This window comes from Castor canadensis, chromosome 10, assembly GCF_047511655.1.
Source record: "Castor canadensis chromosome 10, mCasCan1.hap1v2, whole genome shotgun sequence".
Lineage (NCBI taxonomy): Eukaryota > Metazoa > Chordata > Mammalia > Rodentia > Castoridae > Castor > Castor canadensis.
In genome coordinates, this window is record NC_133395.1 from 3,628,826 (window position 1) to 3,645,587 (window position 16,762).

Here is a 16,762-nt window from a genome sequence, read left to right on the forward strand (position 1 = left end):
CTCTTGTGACATGGTTGTGATCCACCATGTGTGTTGACTGCTGTTTTTCTCTAAGAACCAACTACTTCACAAACCAAACACCAGAGCTCTCTGGCCATTGGGAAACATACGGGATTGGGAAAACATGTACTCTCCTGACCCTGAAAGTCCAGAGGTGCGTCCAGAACTCTGTCCTGCATTACCTGGTGCCATGATGTCACCACTCTAGAGCAGATCATGTTACATTTTTGACTGGTGCCCTGGGGATGAAAGGGGACCATGGGAATCTCTGCTGTCTGACTCTTAACGCTTGCCACCCTCTTCTTGCCAAGTGGAGGGAGTTGGTTTGTGCTAGAAAACACCAACTGAAGTAGGAAACAGAGTGATATCTTCAACGGCATATGTGCTGAGCAAGTATAAATAAGCTTTGCAGAAAATTAAGTGGTGCCAATTTTCTTTTAAATTTAACTGATTGGATTCTCTTTTGCCCATTCATTCTGTTCCTGTTATAAGAGGGGAGAAGTCACTTCCTTTCCTTCCCCTGTACTTGGGTAGCTTCCTTTTATAATTAGTTGAGTATGCAATCCTTAAACAAGGTGGTCTGGCCAGAGCTTGGGTTTAGGGCACAATTTCTATGATGTCATTCATACTGCTGTCATCTTGACATTTCCTCAATGTCTGATGGGATGCAAATGCAGGGGTCCTGAAACAATGTGTGGGCTACAGCACTGCTACTGTCATTGGTAAATGATTCCTCTTCTCTTTCTCTAGACAGCCAGGGGAGGGGATAGTTGTCCCTGCTCTCTGGTTGGGAGAACTTAATGTCTGGGACCCAGTGTGGATGGAAAGCCAGTGGTGCCTGCCATTTGAAAAACTGAACAGAGAGCCAGCAAAAGTAAAACAAAGAAGGTCAGGCATGGTGGCTCACACCTGTAACCTTAGTTATTTGAGAAGAAGCAATCTAGAAGATTGTGGTTTGAGGCCAACCAGAGCAAAAAGTTTGAGAGATCCCATCTCAAATTAAAGGTGGATGGGTGGTGCACATCTGTCATCCCAGCTACATGAGAAGCATAAATAGGAAGATCATGGTTCAGGCCAGCCCAGGAATAAACTTGAGAGCCTCTCTCTAATATATCTAGGCAGAAAGGGCGGGGGTGTTGTTCAAGTGGTAGAGTGCTGCCTAGCAAGTACAAGGCCCTGAGTTCAAATCCTAATACTTCCAAAAAATAAAAGAAAAGAAGAAAAAGAAAAATGATCATAGCATGGTGGATATTGAGGTCTTACCAAATCCCTTGCTCAGGGTATAGAAATATTCCCATGTAAAATATTTAATAAACAAAAGGACAAAGGCCAGATCAACTTGGACAAGAATGAAACATGGCCTCCCTGCTGTGTTGTCATTTAGTCAAGAGGAGCCAATGAAAGCTTGGGTACCCAAGACAGTGTAACAACTTGTATGGAGGTGTCGGTGTTTTAACAAAGAGTGTGGCAGTATCTGTGGACACCTGCTGAATGTCCACCTGTCCACACTGCACACTGGTGAGTCCAGGGTGGCACCACAAGGAATCATTTCTGTTTAATCCTTTAAGTACAGGCCAAGCATATCTAACCTGAAAATCCAAAATCAGAAACACTCAAACTCTGAAAGTTTTAGAGTACTGACATGACACTGAAAGTGGAAATTTTTCATAACATGAAGACTGGTTTCACTAATCTAGTCCAATTACTTTCAGGCCATGCATATGAGGTGTATATGGAACAAATGAATTTAGGTTTAGACTGAAAATACTCTGAAATTTAAAAAAAAAATCTTGAAATGTGTAAGTATGTTTACATGCAAATGAAAACAGAAATAGCAAGAAAAACATCTACCCTTCCCACATAGCCTGATGCAATTACTCCACATTGTAATCAGGTTCTGGGCTTCATAAGTCCTCTTAGAGTAGAGTGAGATCCACACTGGCCGGCACAGGAGGGGTCGTCCCCCCAGCCAGTCCCTCTCTCTCTCCTCTTTCAGAGTCCTCAGTATACATCCTCTCCTTTAGACTAGTGTTTCAAAGGGCACGCTGCAGTTTGGGACTAGGACATCAGCTCGGAGGGTCACACCAGGCGCTTAAGAAGGGAAGAGACGAGAGTGGTGCGAGTACAAGCGCAGTGTTTCACGAGCATCGAGGCTGAGTGGTGTCCTGTGAGCCCCAGCTGTGTGCCCATCAGCCTTGATTCTCCCTTCTTAGCATCGGCCTCTCAGTTGTCCCTGGTACAAGCTGCTTAAGAGGGAAGCGACTATCATTTAAAAAATCCATACAGTGCCAGGCACTGAGGAAATCCACAATGTGTATTTTGAATAAATGGAGCGTGCCTTTCTAATTTAAGGATTTTTCTAAACCTCTTTGAAATCTTGAGGCAAATAACAAATAGTAATACTAAATATTACTGCTAGCTTTACCACTTTGCCTGAAGCAAACTTTTCATATTTTAAGTCTGGAAAGACCTCCATGCCTTGAGGCTACGTCATGGAAAAATTTTGTCATCTGAACGAAATGTGTTCTCTAACTCCATGGCTGAGGCTTTGTAAGACATATTCCATCTTACAGACATGGAAGTGCACCAATTGGCAGCTGGGTTTTCTCACAATCATCAGATTGAAAAGACATTCTAAGGTCTCATGTCACCATACATAAAGCACAAAGCCTCTTTCCTGTGTCACTGTTGCCAGCCTCTAATTTAGAGATGATTTCGAGCCTGGCTGAATGAATGGTGGACACCCCCACCAAGCTGCTGCTACATCCATGGAGTTAATGCTCACAACTGGAGCTGTCTTGCCTGGTGTGGCTTGCATGTGATTCATGCAAATCTCCAGTGTGCTGGCATAGGTCAATGTGGCAGAAATGGGTATGATGAGGAAAACTAACTTGTCTCGGAAATGCAGCAATGGGAAATGCAAGTGTTCTTGAAGACTGAACACAATTTGGCTTCTAAAAAAAATCTCAGGGGACTTTATTACTAGCCATATAAAAAAGTAGTTGAATACTAAGAGACAAAGTTGATACAGTTCTCAAACATTTTAAAAAGACCTGACTTTCCCCTATAGGATCTGCTGCTGGATGCAGGTTATTTTCCTACAAAGGGACAAGGGACATGTGAACTGGTAGAAGGATCCCAGGGACTACCCTATGTGACATCCACCAGGCCGTCTCACTGAGGGTCTCCCTGGCTGAAGTGAATCTCCCCACTGGATATGACTCCACAAGCAGCTGGGCCTTGGAACTCCCTTTGCTTTCTTGCATCCGGGTCTCTGGAGAAGCCTGCACTGCAGTGGCTCCACCCACATTTCCCTCATTCCCACTCCTGCCTGGATCATCCATCTTTCCACACAAATGGAAAATGATACAATCTAAGTCCCAAATGTACATATACACCTTCGAAATACTTTCATGTCCCAGTAGTGCAAACGCCTCTTCTTCCTGTCTTCAAAACGAACATATCTTTTGGAAGATTAAGTTCAATCATGAGCCAAAGTTTTGGTATGAAGAAGTCCTGTGGTTGGTTTTTAGAGACTGTGTAATGCACAAATTTTTGGGTACCATTGTCAATCATGCGCCTCTCCCATCTAGCTCATTCCTGTCCTGTTTGGCCTCTGTAGCTATTGAGTGGGGAGCCAAATGACCCACTCTATTGCTTATTATCTTGTAATTAAATGTATTGCTAAACTGCACAAGGCAGTGACTGCCTGTACTTGGGATGGAAATAAGAAAACTGCAGATTTCAAGGAGAAACCAGGACAGAGTGGCCTGAACCCAAGATGCCTCCCACCTGGTGGAGGAGGTGGCTGCTGGTGACTCATGGAATAAAGCAGTGAGTAAAGTGGTTTGAATATCGCCAGCTCTCAGACAGCGTGGAGTTTTCCATGCTAATCTAGGGATTAATCATAAAAATGATTCAAGTCAGGCATAAAGGACTAACGACAGGTTGATAATTAAGAAATCTTTTTTTTTTTCTTCCAATACTCTTTAGAAGAAGGAGAACATGGTTTCAGTCCAGCCCCTCCGAAGGAAAACGTCCCATACACTGTGGGTTCTGAGTATTTCTTCACAAAAGGAAGGAGGCCCTGGACGTTGTGCTATGTGTCAATCGTGACTGCAGACCATCAGGAAGGTCTTTACAGGCTTGCTAAGGAGAGCTGCTGAGTGGCTCAGAGGACAGAGGAGTGGAGTTGTCTTTTGAGCCCTCCATGGGAGTTTAGTTTGCAATCCAGTGTAGAGTCATGGAATACACAGTAGCTGCTTGCTTTAAGGGTGGATGCTATGAAAAATATTTACTGGTTATGAGAGACAGTCCTCCTCTGAAAAGTCTGCCTTTTTACAGAATTCCAGGTGCGATAGACTGCCGATGGTGCATTGTGGAGCTCCCCACTTACAATGGTCTGTTGCTGTGTTTGGCTCATCTAGAAGTGATGAATTCATTATGCTACCCTGTTCTGGCTGACATACTAGCAGGTGAGGAGTTATACTCAATGTGTTAAAGGAATTTCCCAAGATAATTCATACAATTCAGCTGTATCTTTTTGAGCAGATTGATCTAACTATTTAATTGTTGTAACTCTCTGCTTAGTTTTGCTCCTGGGTTTCACAGAATCACAAAGCAGCTTGGCCTACTGGAAATGCCACAGTCATGAGTCCGATGACTTCTGCTTCCTCCGGTGTGCACTCATTGCAGGGCTCTGAGCATAAGTCTGTGGCCAGGTCTCTGTCTAGTCATGCTTTTAATATGGCTGTCATCGGTAACTTAATTTCCATGTCCACATAATTTAGAAAAGAATAAATTCCTGATTTCCTTTTCAGAGAGTTGCTATAGAGAAAGATGACGGAATCTTGTGGAGTGTTTTACCCCGTCACAGTCCTGGTGGCTATTGAAGGTCACTGCTGACCATCTGTACTGCCCCTAGCATGGTTCCAGGCACAAGCTGTGTGCACACCCTCTACTTGCCTAGTTCCTGGGGGTCCTGAGCAGACATCTGCCACCCCACTCGTGAGTCTAAGTCTAAATTGCTACCAGGGATCCAATACATCCTACATGAGATGCTTGGTGAGGACTCTGTGAGTGGTGACAATTTCAGTGTGGATGGTTCTCTGTGAGAACTCAGTCCCCATCAAGACCTTAAAGAATCTGAGGTACATCTCCAAAATAGCCAGAGCAAAAATGGCTGGGGCATGGCTTAAGCTGTAGAGCACCTACCTAGCAAGTGAAGAGCCCTGAATTCAAGCCCCAGCACTGCAAAAATAAATAAGTAAATAAATTAAATACAATTAAAAGAAAACAGGCCGAGGCAGAGGGAAGGAGACTGAGGACAGGCTAACATGATGCTGGTGCATCTCTGTGTGCTGAGAGTAAGCTCTGAGACAGGTGCTTTCTGGTTCTGCAGAGAGGAAGAGAGCAGGAAGAGGGCAGGAGGAGGAGAAGCAGCTGACGTTCCTTCAGCTGGAACTCTGTGCTTGGATGTCTCTCAGGAACAGTGACAAAGAGCAGAAAGGTTTTGTCTGCTGCTGACCACCCCATGTCCCGGAGTCTGTGTTCAGAAGGGAATTACCTCCTCAGGCAGGCAGGATCTTCATATGACTATCTTCAGTTCCATTGTTTTCAGAGACTAAGAATAGCTAATAGGAAGAAATTTGGGCGTGGGAGATGTATGTTTGATTCCCCACTCTGGGACAGATTAGTCGTAGTGACTACAAGAAGCCACTTACGCCCCTAAAGTCTCAGATCACTCATTGGTCCATAGGGATCTGACAAGTGCTTTGCCTTCCTCACTGAGGAGGACAGGATGCAGGGAGGAGAGCGACATCGGTGCACTTGGCCAGCAGGAGGGACGCTGGCACATGAGCAATTACTATTGAGCACGGAGGAGCACTGACGCTGTGTGTAGTGTGTGTATTTCCCAGTATGTGAGCTCGTCAGCAGGAACTCAGCATCGCTGTCATCATTGCGCGGTCCCCTCCTCTGGTGCTTTGTGCTCTCCATCGGAGAGATCCTGAGAGTTTGCACAGAACCCCACGTGACAGCAGAGAAGCAGTGGTGACATCACAGAGCCAGACTCTGAGACTGATAGGCAGCTCTGGGTTTGGAGGTCATCTCACCCTGCTCCTGTGTGAGCCATCCTGTATTCAGTTATCCCTTTCTTCCTCAAACCCAGGGCTACATTCTAAAAGGAACGCAGGCCTTGGACGTGTCAGTCTCATGGTATGTTTTCAGTCGCCAATGCCTGTTCACTCATTCTGCACCTGTAGAACTCTACCATGCACCGTCCCCTTCCATTGGTCCTCCTGCCTGTTTGTCAGTGCTAGTGCCAGGCCCCCTGAAACTCTGGGCATCCCCCCCTCTCCTTTTCCTGGCCACTGAACTCATGAGCTCATCTCTAGCTGAGGGACCTGCCTTTTCCCAGACCGCTGAGCATCTGTGAAGTTTATGTAGCCTCTCCCCAAACAAGGTACACTCTGGGGCTTCCTTGGGAACCATGGATTCCCAAGTGGTGTAGGAGCCCCAGGTTGAAGATTCTCTCCCCTACTGGAATTTCCCCCACTCAAGTGGGGTGCACCTTTTGGCCTCTGGGAAGGCCTGTAAGAAGGCAGAGGCAATACCACATTTACTCATTCCTTTTCTTTTTTGATTCTCAGCAAAGAGTCCTGAGAGTTATACTAACAAAATGCTTATCGGATGACTGTGGGGAATTAGCTGTGCAAGTTCACACAAGTCCGCTTGCACAATGTCCTTATGTGAATTCTTTGGTATTTAAAGAGAGAAAATGTGATGCATTGTGAGAAAAACTTCAAAATATTCACAAATACTTGGGCATTAAAAATGTCTTTCCAAGATAATATAGACAAAGACTTTTATGTTCTTAACATAGGTAAGTTTGGCTACTGATCAATTCCTAAAAAGTCAAAGCTTATTTCTTTGTGTAAATGAACAAAGTTCTGTTTTTACTCAGACACACTGAAATGTATCGCGATGATTCCCAAGCACAGATACTCTTGCCTACTGCAGAGCGGCCAAGAAATGAGTGGGAAACTCCTTGTCTCCCAGAAAAGACCAGTTCTTTTCTCATCAAAGCCTGGTTCAGGGCAGGACAGGCAGAGAGCATGCCGGCCCCTCTGCTTGGGGCCATTAGAGCTGACCAGAGCCGCCTTCACCAGGGGTGGTGTTAGTGTTGCTTCCCCAAGGGGTGTCTCATTTGGACAATGAGTGGATTCGAAATGGTTCCAGTATGCAAAGGAATGCTTTCCCCTCACTGCGGGGAGGCTTCTGTGCGGGGCAGGAATGCAGCAATCAGACAGGCACATCACACACCAGTAAGCTATGTGATCCTTCTGTGCACATCCTTCATAACTTCCCCGAGCCCTCAGGCCAGGGACACACACACACCGTGAGAGAGCTCACAGGGAGCGAGTGGGAACCCTGGACTCCCCCAGACGAGAGGCCTGTGGATAATAAGCGCTGCATCGATCATGTGAGGTCCAGAATTGCATAAAGTGGATTAATTTCTAAGGCTGCAATCTCATTTGAGTGTGTCAGAGATTAAGGGATGATAATGTTCAAACTTCTGCTTCAAACTTCAGGAGCAGAGAGTGGCCATTTTCAAACACTGTGCTTGAGCAAGGCCCACGTTACTGCCAGAAATTCGACGGTATTTCAGTGGTGCTGAAGCGTTCGGCTTCTTGTGATGAAACAGTGAAAAAGTAACGCTCTTCACTTGGCACAAAGGCATCTAAACCTCATAAAAATATTGACCTGACATACCACTGGTTGCTGCTTTTTTGGAATTTAAGATGGGATTGTGATTCTATTTGAACTTAGATCTTCCACATTTATTTCCACTTGGATGTAATATTTAGAAATCCATTTTGGTTTTCGAGATGGGGTCTTGCTATGCAACTCAGGATGGACTTGAACTCATGATCCTCCTGCTTTAGCCTCCCTAGTGCTGGGATTACATAGGTGTGCACCACAAAATTTAGCTTAGAAATCCACAAGATTTTTTCCATGGCAGAAGGGTTGTGTGCACCAGATTTCTATGCCAGGAGCCTCACTGAAGACACCTGGAGGGTCTTGCAGGGCTGTGTTGTTTTGGTGGATCATTAACTTCTGAGACTTGCTTTGCTTGTGCCACAAAAATGCCCTGGTTTGCAGACACAGATTTGTCACCAGTAGTGGCCTCGTGGGTGTGGGTCTCTTAAGAATATGCTGCGCCCCCTGCAGAGCACGTGTGGTGCTATAGTTACACTTATTTATTTATTAAAAGATTGGACCCCGGATGGACTGACCACTGGCGCGCTGGTCACAGGGAGCTCATTTATCTATTTTCCCCACTTTTGCATAAAAGTTTCCATAAAGTAGACTTTTAAAAAGCATGCATTTTTAAACAAATAACCCTTTGGAATAAAAATATCACACCATAAAAGTTCATTTATATAGTACTCTGAACTTCCAAACTCAAAGAATTCTTATTTGGAATTGTTTATGTAATCAGATGGAATACTGATTTACAGTAATTTCCATTTGGCTTCAGTGAATTTTATTAAGGAAAAATGCTGAATCTATCAACTCTGTTTACAAGTCAACTGTTTTTTGAAGATAGGTTTTCCACCAAATAACTATTTAATACACCTTTAATTTGGAAAGAAATATTGCATATTATATTTTTTTGCTGCTGTCATTGGAAAGCATCTGTTTATCTCTTATACGCTCAGGACACTTGCATCAGAAAGTAATAAAATCCAGACTTTTAAAAAGTGTACTGTGGGTCCGCCTCTCCTTACTGCAGCCTGGCTCTCTTCCCCAGTCTCCTCCAGACTGCGCCTGGGCCAATGCCCGGGCATCCTGATCCTCAGTGGGGGAGGGCGTGAGCTCAGGTTATTTCACTTCAGTGAGGACAAAGTCAGCCGACCCAGCTGTCCAGAGCTAGGGAGCACCCTAGTGGCCTGGACCAGCCAGTGACTCACTCACCAAGGGAAGTGGGCCTCCTGTGTTTTTAAACTGGGCAACTAGACGTGATTAGTACGATGATGTTAGTCATATTATAGCACCAGGTAAAAACTGCCATTAGTGAGATCTTTGCTAATGAAACGTTCAGTCGTTCTTCATCCTAGGGACCAAGTGGCCTGCATTCCACATTGCAGAATTATACACAGGCTGAAATCTGTAAAGTTTGTGGAATTCTTGAGTTTTTGTAATGATTCCCTGCATCCAAAGTCTCTGACTCTTACTTGTTGTACCTCAGTGAGCAAATACACATTTTAACACCCCCATTCCTGCCTCAGGCGGCATCGTTTGTGATTAAGGGCCGCTGGGGACAGAATCACTGTTCACTCATGCTGTCTCTTATGAACAGCAAGTTGATAACACCCCTGGGCCTCACTTTCCCCATCTGTCAAAAGGGTATAATAGGTAGCAGGTACATTACAGTAGTAGGAGGACCCAATGGGTTAAACAGTGCCTAGAATATGGCACTACAGTTACGACTTAGCATACTGCACGTGTGTTCTGCTTCTTAGAATCTGTGTCTCAAGTGACCTATCCACAGGGTCTGCTGGAAGTGAACCATTTGAGGGACACTGTTGTTGTGCAAGCCTTCATGCAAAAGTCTGTGGAGGGGTGCTGGAGTCGATGCACACAGGCGAGATACGTAACTCATTGTGCATTACAGCACGCTGCATTTCACTGGATCCTTACAGCAAGGAATTAGTGGGTAGTCTAATCTTCTCAAGGTCACGGTTTCAAAGAAGAGAAGTGTTTTGAACCCTTCTGCAAAATTCGTAGAACATTCCCCCCATCTCACAGCAGTATAAGAAACGAACTGAAATTAGTTAAGGTACCTTGAGGGTGAGTTAACCACACATTGGATGGTTTGATCAGTGAGCTATTTTAGGTGAAAATAAGAATGCCTTTAAATGTAAAGAGGGTGGAGAAGAGTTAAAAGTGTAAAGGAAAGAAATCCCAAGGCTGTAGTAAGTGGTGAATAACCGCATTGACTTCACTCAGAAGAAGGAGGATTATTCACCTTCAGGATCAAATTGTGGAAACCTTAATAATCACGTAAGTGGCTCGAGGTCTTAGCCCTGGCTCTACATCCTTTCCTTCCATATCTTGTCGTTAACTCCTTTTCAATTCGCAACGATTAACCTGTTGTATTTCACAAGAACATGTCCTGCAAACTTGTAAATGAATTTCCCTCATCGCAGACCACAGTGAATTGCATCGTTCTCAGTTGTGTGGCTGGAGTTCCTCCACCTGAGTGGGGAATGTCTGGTCCATATGGTTGCCTTTTCTGTAAGGACAACTAAAGTCAAAAATGGTCCAAAGTAATCTTCTCAAATTAAAAAGTATTTTGTAGAAGCACACAATAGGAAAATAGCTGTTTTACAATTTTAAAGTTGAACTAATAGCGTTGTACTTAAGGTTTTGGTGTGTCCCTAAGCACTGGTTAGTGCTACCGTTAGGGTAGAATTAGCAATTTCACATAGGATACCTGGAGGCCTCTCGATCATTTTCTCTGTCCTCCACATCCAGCTTTGAAATTTCCTAGTGATGAGGTCTGTCTGTCTAGAAATTCATTAACTTTCACTTCCTTGAATAGAATAAAGTCAAGAAGAATTTACAGTAACACAATTTATGAAGTTTTAACAAATGTTTCATTCTACAAGCAAATATCGTTTGTTCACTTAGTGATTTTTCTCTTGTCCTCCTTGGAAGGAAATATGACTTGTGAAATTCAAACATTCTGCTGCTATGTATGAGTACAACTTCATTTATTGATGGCCTATTAGCTTCTTTGACCAAAAAAACAGAGGGTGGGTTCTTCATCTCTTTGCCAGGGTTCTTTGTCCTGATCCACTTTATACTTGCTCAGATTGCTTTCTGGATCGTCTAGTTTGATCCTAAAGCAGTATCTTAATCAAATGATGAAAGCCAGTGTATTTATGTATTTCCTTTGTAAGAAGAAGGTTAGTGCATCCATAAAATGTTACACCACAGGTGGAAATCCTTATTCCAACCTACCTCTTAAGAGAGGAAGTCTCTGGTTGCTGTTCACCATTGTGAGAAGTTAGGGGACCTAGTGGCACCCCGACTGAGGAAAGGCTTTATATTAATGTATTTCTTTCCCCCAAATCGTCAATTAGGAAAATAGTTTGATTTTGTATCAAATCCCTATATATATATATAATATACCCTTTGGAAAATAATTACATTCCTTGTGGTTATGGAGGAAATCTGAAGTAACATTTGGTACAAAGGTGACCTCATCTGAATGAAGTGGCCCATGGCGAGCTACTTACACAAGCTTAGCAGAAAATTCCCATGGAATGGTTTTGCTAGCTACATTTGTTCTGCCTTTTCGAGGACACAGAATAAGTAGAGGCGACCACTCCCCAGCTGAGCAGATGGTGATGGCAGACTGGGCCTGACCCTGAGCCGCCCCAGGACAGCACCAGTTAGGACAGATTGGTGTGCAGTCCCTCGGGGGCCAAGTTAACAGAAGGAAACCAAGCATTCGATACAACCTCCAGGTGAGTGATGTCCTGTGTAAGGTAGTCACCAAAGGGCAAAGTGAGATGGATGGTAAGACACAGGGTCACCCAGGGGTTAAAGGTGAACTGGAAATCCAGTGGAAACCAGTAAATTAATGTTACCAAAAATGCTATTCTCACATTATAAGGAAGTATTGCAAGAAAAGAAACCAGTAGCCAAAATCTAATATTGCTAGTCCAACGTGGATCAAGCGACAATTTGGTGACTCTGTTTTAGTGCTCATATTCCAGTGTCATGAAATGAGTGCCTCCCCCAGGCTATATTGGTTCCATAGACATTTTGCAGTTGTCACCTGCCCTGAGCGACCCTGTCCCCCTCCCCCCACCCCTTGGATGGGGACAGGGTGCACAGCACATCTGCACCTGGGGTTGCGGGGCCCGCTCACCTGTGGCCTGCTCGCGGGTGGCCTGCTCGCCCGTGGCCTCCCTGATCTTGCGGCCGGCTGCAGAGCTGCGCAGCAAGCTCCGGCCCGAGCTGAAGAGGCTGGCCAGCTCGTCCAGGGGGCTGGATGGCGGCCGGGCGTGCGGGGGACTGTAGGGCCCGGGCGGGGAGGCGGCGGGGCCCCTCCTGTGCTCGGGCCTGGTGGCCCTGGCCCTGGCGGGGGACTGCGGCGCCTGGCTGGGCTTGGGCAGCACCCGGGGCGCGTCGCTGGCGGGCGGGAAGGGGAAGTGCGAGGGCGGCCTGCCGGGCGCGGGGGGCGGCCCGGGGGGCGGTGGCGGCGACATGGGTGGCGAGGCCCTGCCGGACAGGCCTGGGGATGCTGGCCTGTCGCTGTCCCCCTTCTGCGTTTTGCAATACTGCGGCGACAAGGGGCTGGACCCTTCTGACTGGACCGGGTACTTGAGGTTGGTCTCCAGGACGGGCAGCCTCTTCACCTCCAGGGGCGTCAGGGGCGACTCGTCGGAGACCGGGGAGCAGGTCACCGGGGTCGGGGGGAAGACCAGCAGCGGGGGCCGGTGAGGCAGCAGATTGGGGAACGGGGGCGGGATGTCACAAGTGTCCCTAAGGGGCTGGCAGCTCCCCTCCACAGCCTCCAAGGCGATAGCTTTCCGGGTCTCCAAGAACAGCGGAGGCGAGGAGGCCAGGAAGGAGGCCATCCCCAGGCCGCAGCCCTCTTCGGGCAAGAAGTACTTCATCTCCTCGTACACGGACTCGCCCTGGTCCTGGCTGTCGGCCCCAGGCCCGCCCGCCCCAGCCGCGTTCCCCACCATCTCGATGTACACGGGCTCGTCGGTGTCGTCGTCCTCGTCCTCTTGGGGCAGAGGCAGGCGCAGCGGCAGCTGCGGAGTGCACTGAGGAGCCGTGTCCGCTGGACCCGCCCGCTGCGCACTTGGTGTCCCCGGGGCCTGGCGCGCGCCCGGGGGCCTCGGACCCCAGATCTCCTCGTAGGAGCCGCTGAGCTTCGTGTTCGGGCTCCTCTTTGGCTTCCGAGGGGGAATCTTTTTCATGGTGCTGTAGTCGTCGCTGTGGGGTCTGGGCCGCGTCAGAGCTGAAGGGGAAGACAGGGAGACCGAGGATGAATGAGCGAGCGAGGTGCCCCAGGGAAGCCAGCTCCGGCTGGGCGCGGTGGCCCTGCGCCAAGGTCACCTTGGGTGCCACGGGCCTGGAGCTGTGCAGAGCCCAGGTCTGTGCCCCTCCACTCTCCAGGAACCCCAGCGGACCTCCACCACCCGAGACCACCAAGGGGATCAGTGACCTCCGACCTCCCCCGGAAAGGGGGTAAAGGGAGCCACAGCGGAGGGAGTGAAGTGCCTGTGTGTTAGGAAGAGGGCCGGCCAGTGAAGGAGAGAGAGGACAGGTCAGGGCGAGGGTCACAGAACAGGGTGCTTGGGGATGGGGCGAGGGTGGATAGTGGCAGAGAACCACGGTTTTAGAAAAAGACTTAGGCAAATCTCACTCAGCCTCAGTGTAGTGACCGTGTCACTCTTGACCCCAGGGGAATAAAGCTGACAGGTACTGCACACAGGAATCATCCAAATGGAAATGGAGCTTGGTGTGGTGGCACACACCTGTAATCCCAGCACAGGGGAGAGGGAGGATGGAGATTCGGAAGCCAGCCTGGGCTGCACTGTGAGATCCTGTCTCAAACAGAACAAAACAAAACACAAATGGAAATAGAAAAGGACAGAAAATAAAAAAGTCTGTTTTCTAACTCCTTGTGTTGCTAGTACAGTACAGTGCTCCTAAGGCAATCAACTTTTAAGAACAGAAAATACCTGAAGTGTGCAGTTCTCTGACTAGGAAGCATTATTCTAGAGACTTCCAGGATGCTATACCTAGCAGCTCCTACCTTTCCTGGACAGAGGGCGATCCCACCCAGCGTTACCATTAGTGTTACAGAGCTGTCCTGAAGACAAGAATAGTTTTCAGGATTTGTGGCAGATGGTTTTATCCCCAGCTGGCTTCTGTGTTTCTAGCCCCACGTGCCCTTGCTGAACCTGAACCTTGGGTGGGTGGGTGGAAGGGGGGTCTCTGGCTGCCCAGAGAACAAGATGACAGGTTGGTTTCATCTGCCCTCTGAGACTGAGCCCACCCTTTTGGGACACACAGTGTGAGAGTTCTGGCTTCCAGGTTAGATGTCTGGACCCCCTGAAGCAGCCCTGTCTTGGAGAAACCTTGGAGAGACCCTGTGTGCTCTGGTCTTCAGCTGCCAGTTTTCTGGTCCCAGCCATACATGTCATGAACTCCAGCCCCAGTCGTGTTTGGCTGCAGTTGTGGGGCCTGCAGATTGCTGCCTGGTGGGGCCAGTCAAGTGCTAGAACGTGAGAGCACACCAGTGCCTGAAAGGGGGCTTCTGCCATATGTGAAATGCCAAACACCATTTGGCACAGTTTGGCAAATCAGGGACATTGAAGGGACCATCCACAGAAGCTTGTAGCCCTGGAGGAAGCTCCAGCTGAGGTTGGAAGGAACGTGAGGGACAGGAGACATGAGAGATGGAGGAAACATGACATTTTTTATATCACAGTGGAAAGTCTGGGGTGCTGTTACCCATGGTGATGGGGCAAACTGGAAACTTGCTAAAGTGACCTGGGTGATCTGGTGAAGCAGAGTCGCAGCTGCACTGGGATTCTTCCTGATTCCTGGAGGGCAGCATGACAGTGGAGAGTGGAGGCAATGACAACTATTACCACAAAGGAAGCCAGGACTCTCTGTACGTGAAAGTGCAATGGTTGTCTCAAAATGATTCTAAAATTAAGAAAGATCTTCTGAGCAGAGATGGGAAAATGGGATCTAAAGACCAAACCAAGGGCTAGCAGAGTGGCTCAAGTGGTAGAGGGCTGCCTAGCAAGCATGAGGCCCTGAGTTCAAATCCCAGTGCCACCAAAAAAATAATAAAATAAATAAATAAATAAATAAATAAAGCCAAGGCTATTGATTAGATCCTCAGAAAGTTGGTGGCAGTCCCTCACAGACCTCTACAAAGAAGCAGAGCTACGGGTCCCTTGAGAACATCCAGGCTATTGCCTCACAGAAGCACTCAGTGTCCCTGACACAGGGACACAGGAGGGATTAGCTCAGAGGTTCATAGAGGTGACTGGTGACTAACAGAAAACATCACAAATTGACTCACAAGAAACTAACAAAGCTTTTGTGAGAATTGTCAATGTGTCTTGAAAGAGTCAATACAAATGAAGAGAATTTGGGTTCTCAGAATTTTGTCAACAGGAAGCAGACTGAGATGACAACCGGCCCCCAAGAGGAACCCTTTCTTATAGACCAGGAATTACAATTCAAAGGGTGAAAGCAAGATTTCAGAGCACAGACCTAAGAGCCATGGAAGAGCTGGTGGAGTGGCTCAAGCAGTAAGAACGCCTGCCTAGCAGGCATGAGGCCCTGAGTTCAAACCCCAGTGCTGCCAAAAACAAACAAACAAACAAAAGTAAGCTAAGAGCCATGGGAAAATCACAGTCAGGACCAGGACTCTGTTCCCAGGGATGCAGTACTGGCACATTTCTAGCTGTTGCTCAGAACTACACATACCGTGTCAGTGCCACATGACTTCCCTTTTTAGGTAGGGACATGTGTACTCGTCCTTCACCTGTCCCTCCAGTGTACGCTGGCTGTCTGGGGGAGAAGGTTTTGGTCACAAGCCTTCAGATACTGTCCACTGGTGGACCTTACCTGGGGAGTCTGCTCACCTGGCCTTGACTCAGTGGAGGAGGCCTGGCTCTGGGGTGCCTGTGGTGCACTGATGGAATGAAAGAAGGTGATAGGGCATCAGAGAAGGATCTGGGAGTGTTTTATATGAGGAGTTTTTTGTTTTTTGTCAGAGTGTGGAATGAGGCAGATGGCACTTTCCAGAAAATTTGACTCATTATTATTTCCATTCCTATCAAGAAGTAGAATGCATGCCTCTTTTCCTAAACCTGGCTGGGCCCAGATGCCCCTATGGATAGAAAAGGGCAGGGAGATGCTTGCTATGTGACTTACAGACTGCTTATCCCAGGCGATGCTAAGTCTGCCTGCTTTCCCTCTTCAGTGCACATGCCTTTGGAACATGGATCCTCTCTGTATGACTTTCTGTACTCCAAAGCTGCCCCAGCAAGGACAAGAGGTCACCCAGAGATGCATAGACTTCAGACAGTCAATACCAGATACAAGAATGCCAGGTGTTCAGGATGATCGAAGTCACCTTCATAAGGGACCTTCATGGACTGGGAACCATGCCAGTGTGCCCTGCTGACATCCAGAGCCCAAGAGCTAAAGCAAAACCATCCCATCATTTCAAGTCACCACATTTTGGATGGGTTGTTAGCCAGGGATAGACAATGGACAGAGAGTTCCCTCAGGTTGGCTTTAGATGCGGATAAAAGCTTTTTTGTATTAAACAAGTATACAGCTTTAGGAAGCACCAAGAAACAGGGCTCTGGAGTCCCACTGCTAGGACCAAAGATTGGCTGTGTGACACTGGGCATGTCACACCCTGCTTCATGACTCAGGTTCCCCATCTATCTAAGAGCCATAGTGACAGAAGATACTAGCACACGCTAGTATGCACCTGTTCCCAGCAGGTGCATTATTCCTGCTGCACAGCTAGAATGAATCACGGGAGATGGACGGGGTTCTTAACCAATGAGAAGGACTTCAGCTGGGGGGGGTGGGATGGGGGGGTTGTGGGAGGGTGAGGGGTGGAGGGGATGTGGGTAGGGGGTGGGATAGCTGGACACAGCTGCACAGGTTGTGTGTGCAGGTGGAA

The 16,762-nt window shown here is 47.5% G+C and overlaps 1 protein-coding gene across 3 annotated transcripts in view; it reads right to left on the minus strand.

Moving 5' to 3' along the window:
* Positions 1-16,762, minus strand: part of Myo16 (myosin XVI) — a 518,261-nt gene that overhangs the window by 47,610 nt on the left and 453,889 nt on the right. For all 3 annotated transcript variants that reach the window (XM_074043002.1, XM_074043003.1, XM_074043001.1), the window contains exon 32: positions 11,948-13,051. In XM_074043002.1, the coding sequence (XP_073899103.1) occupies positions 11,948-13,051 (1,104 nt within the window). The remainder of the gene's footprint in view (positions 1-11,947; positions 13,052-16,762) is intronic.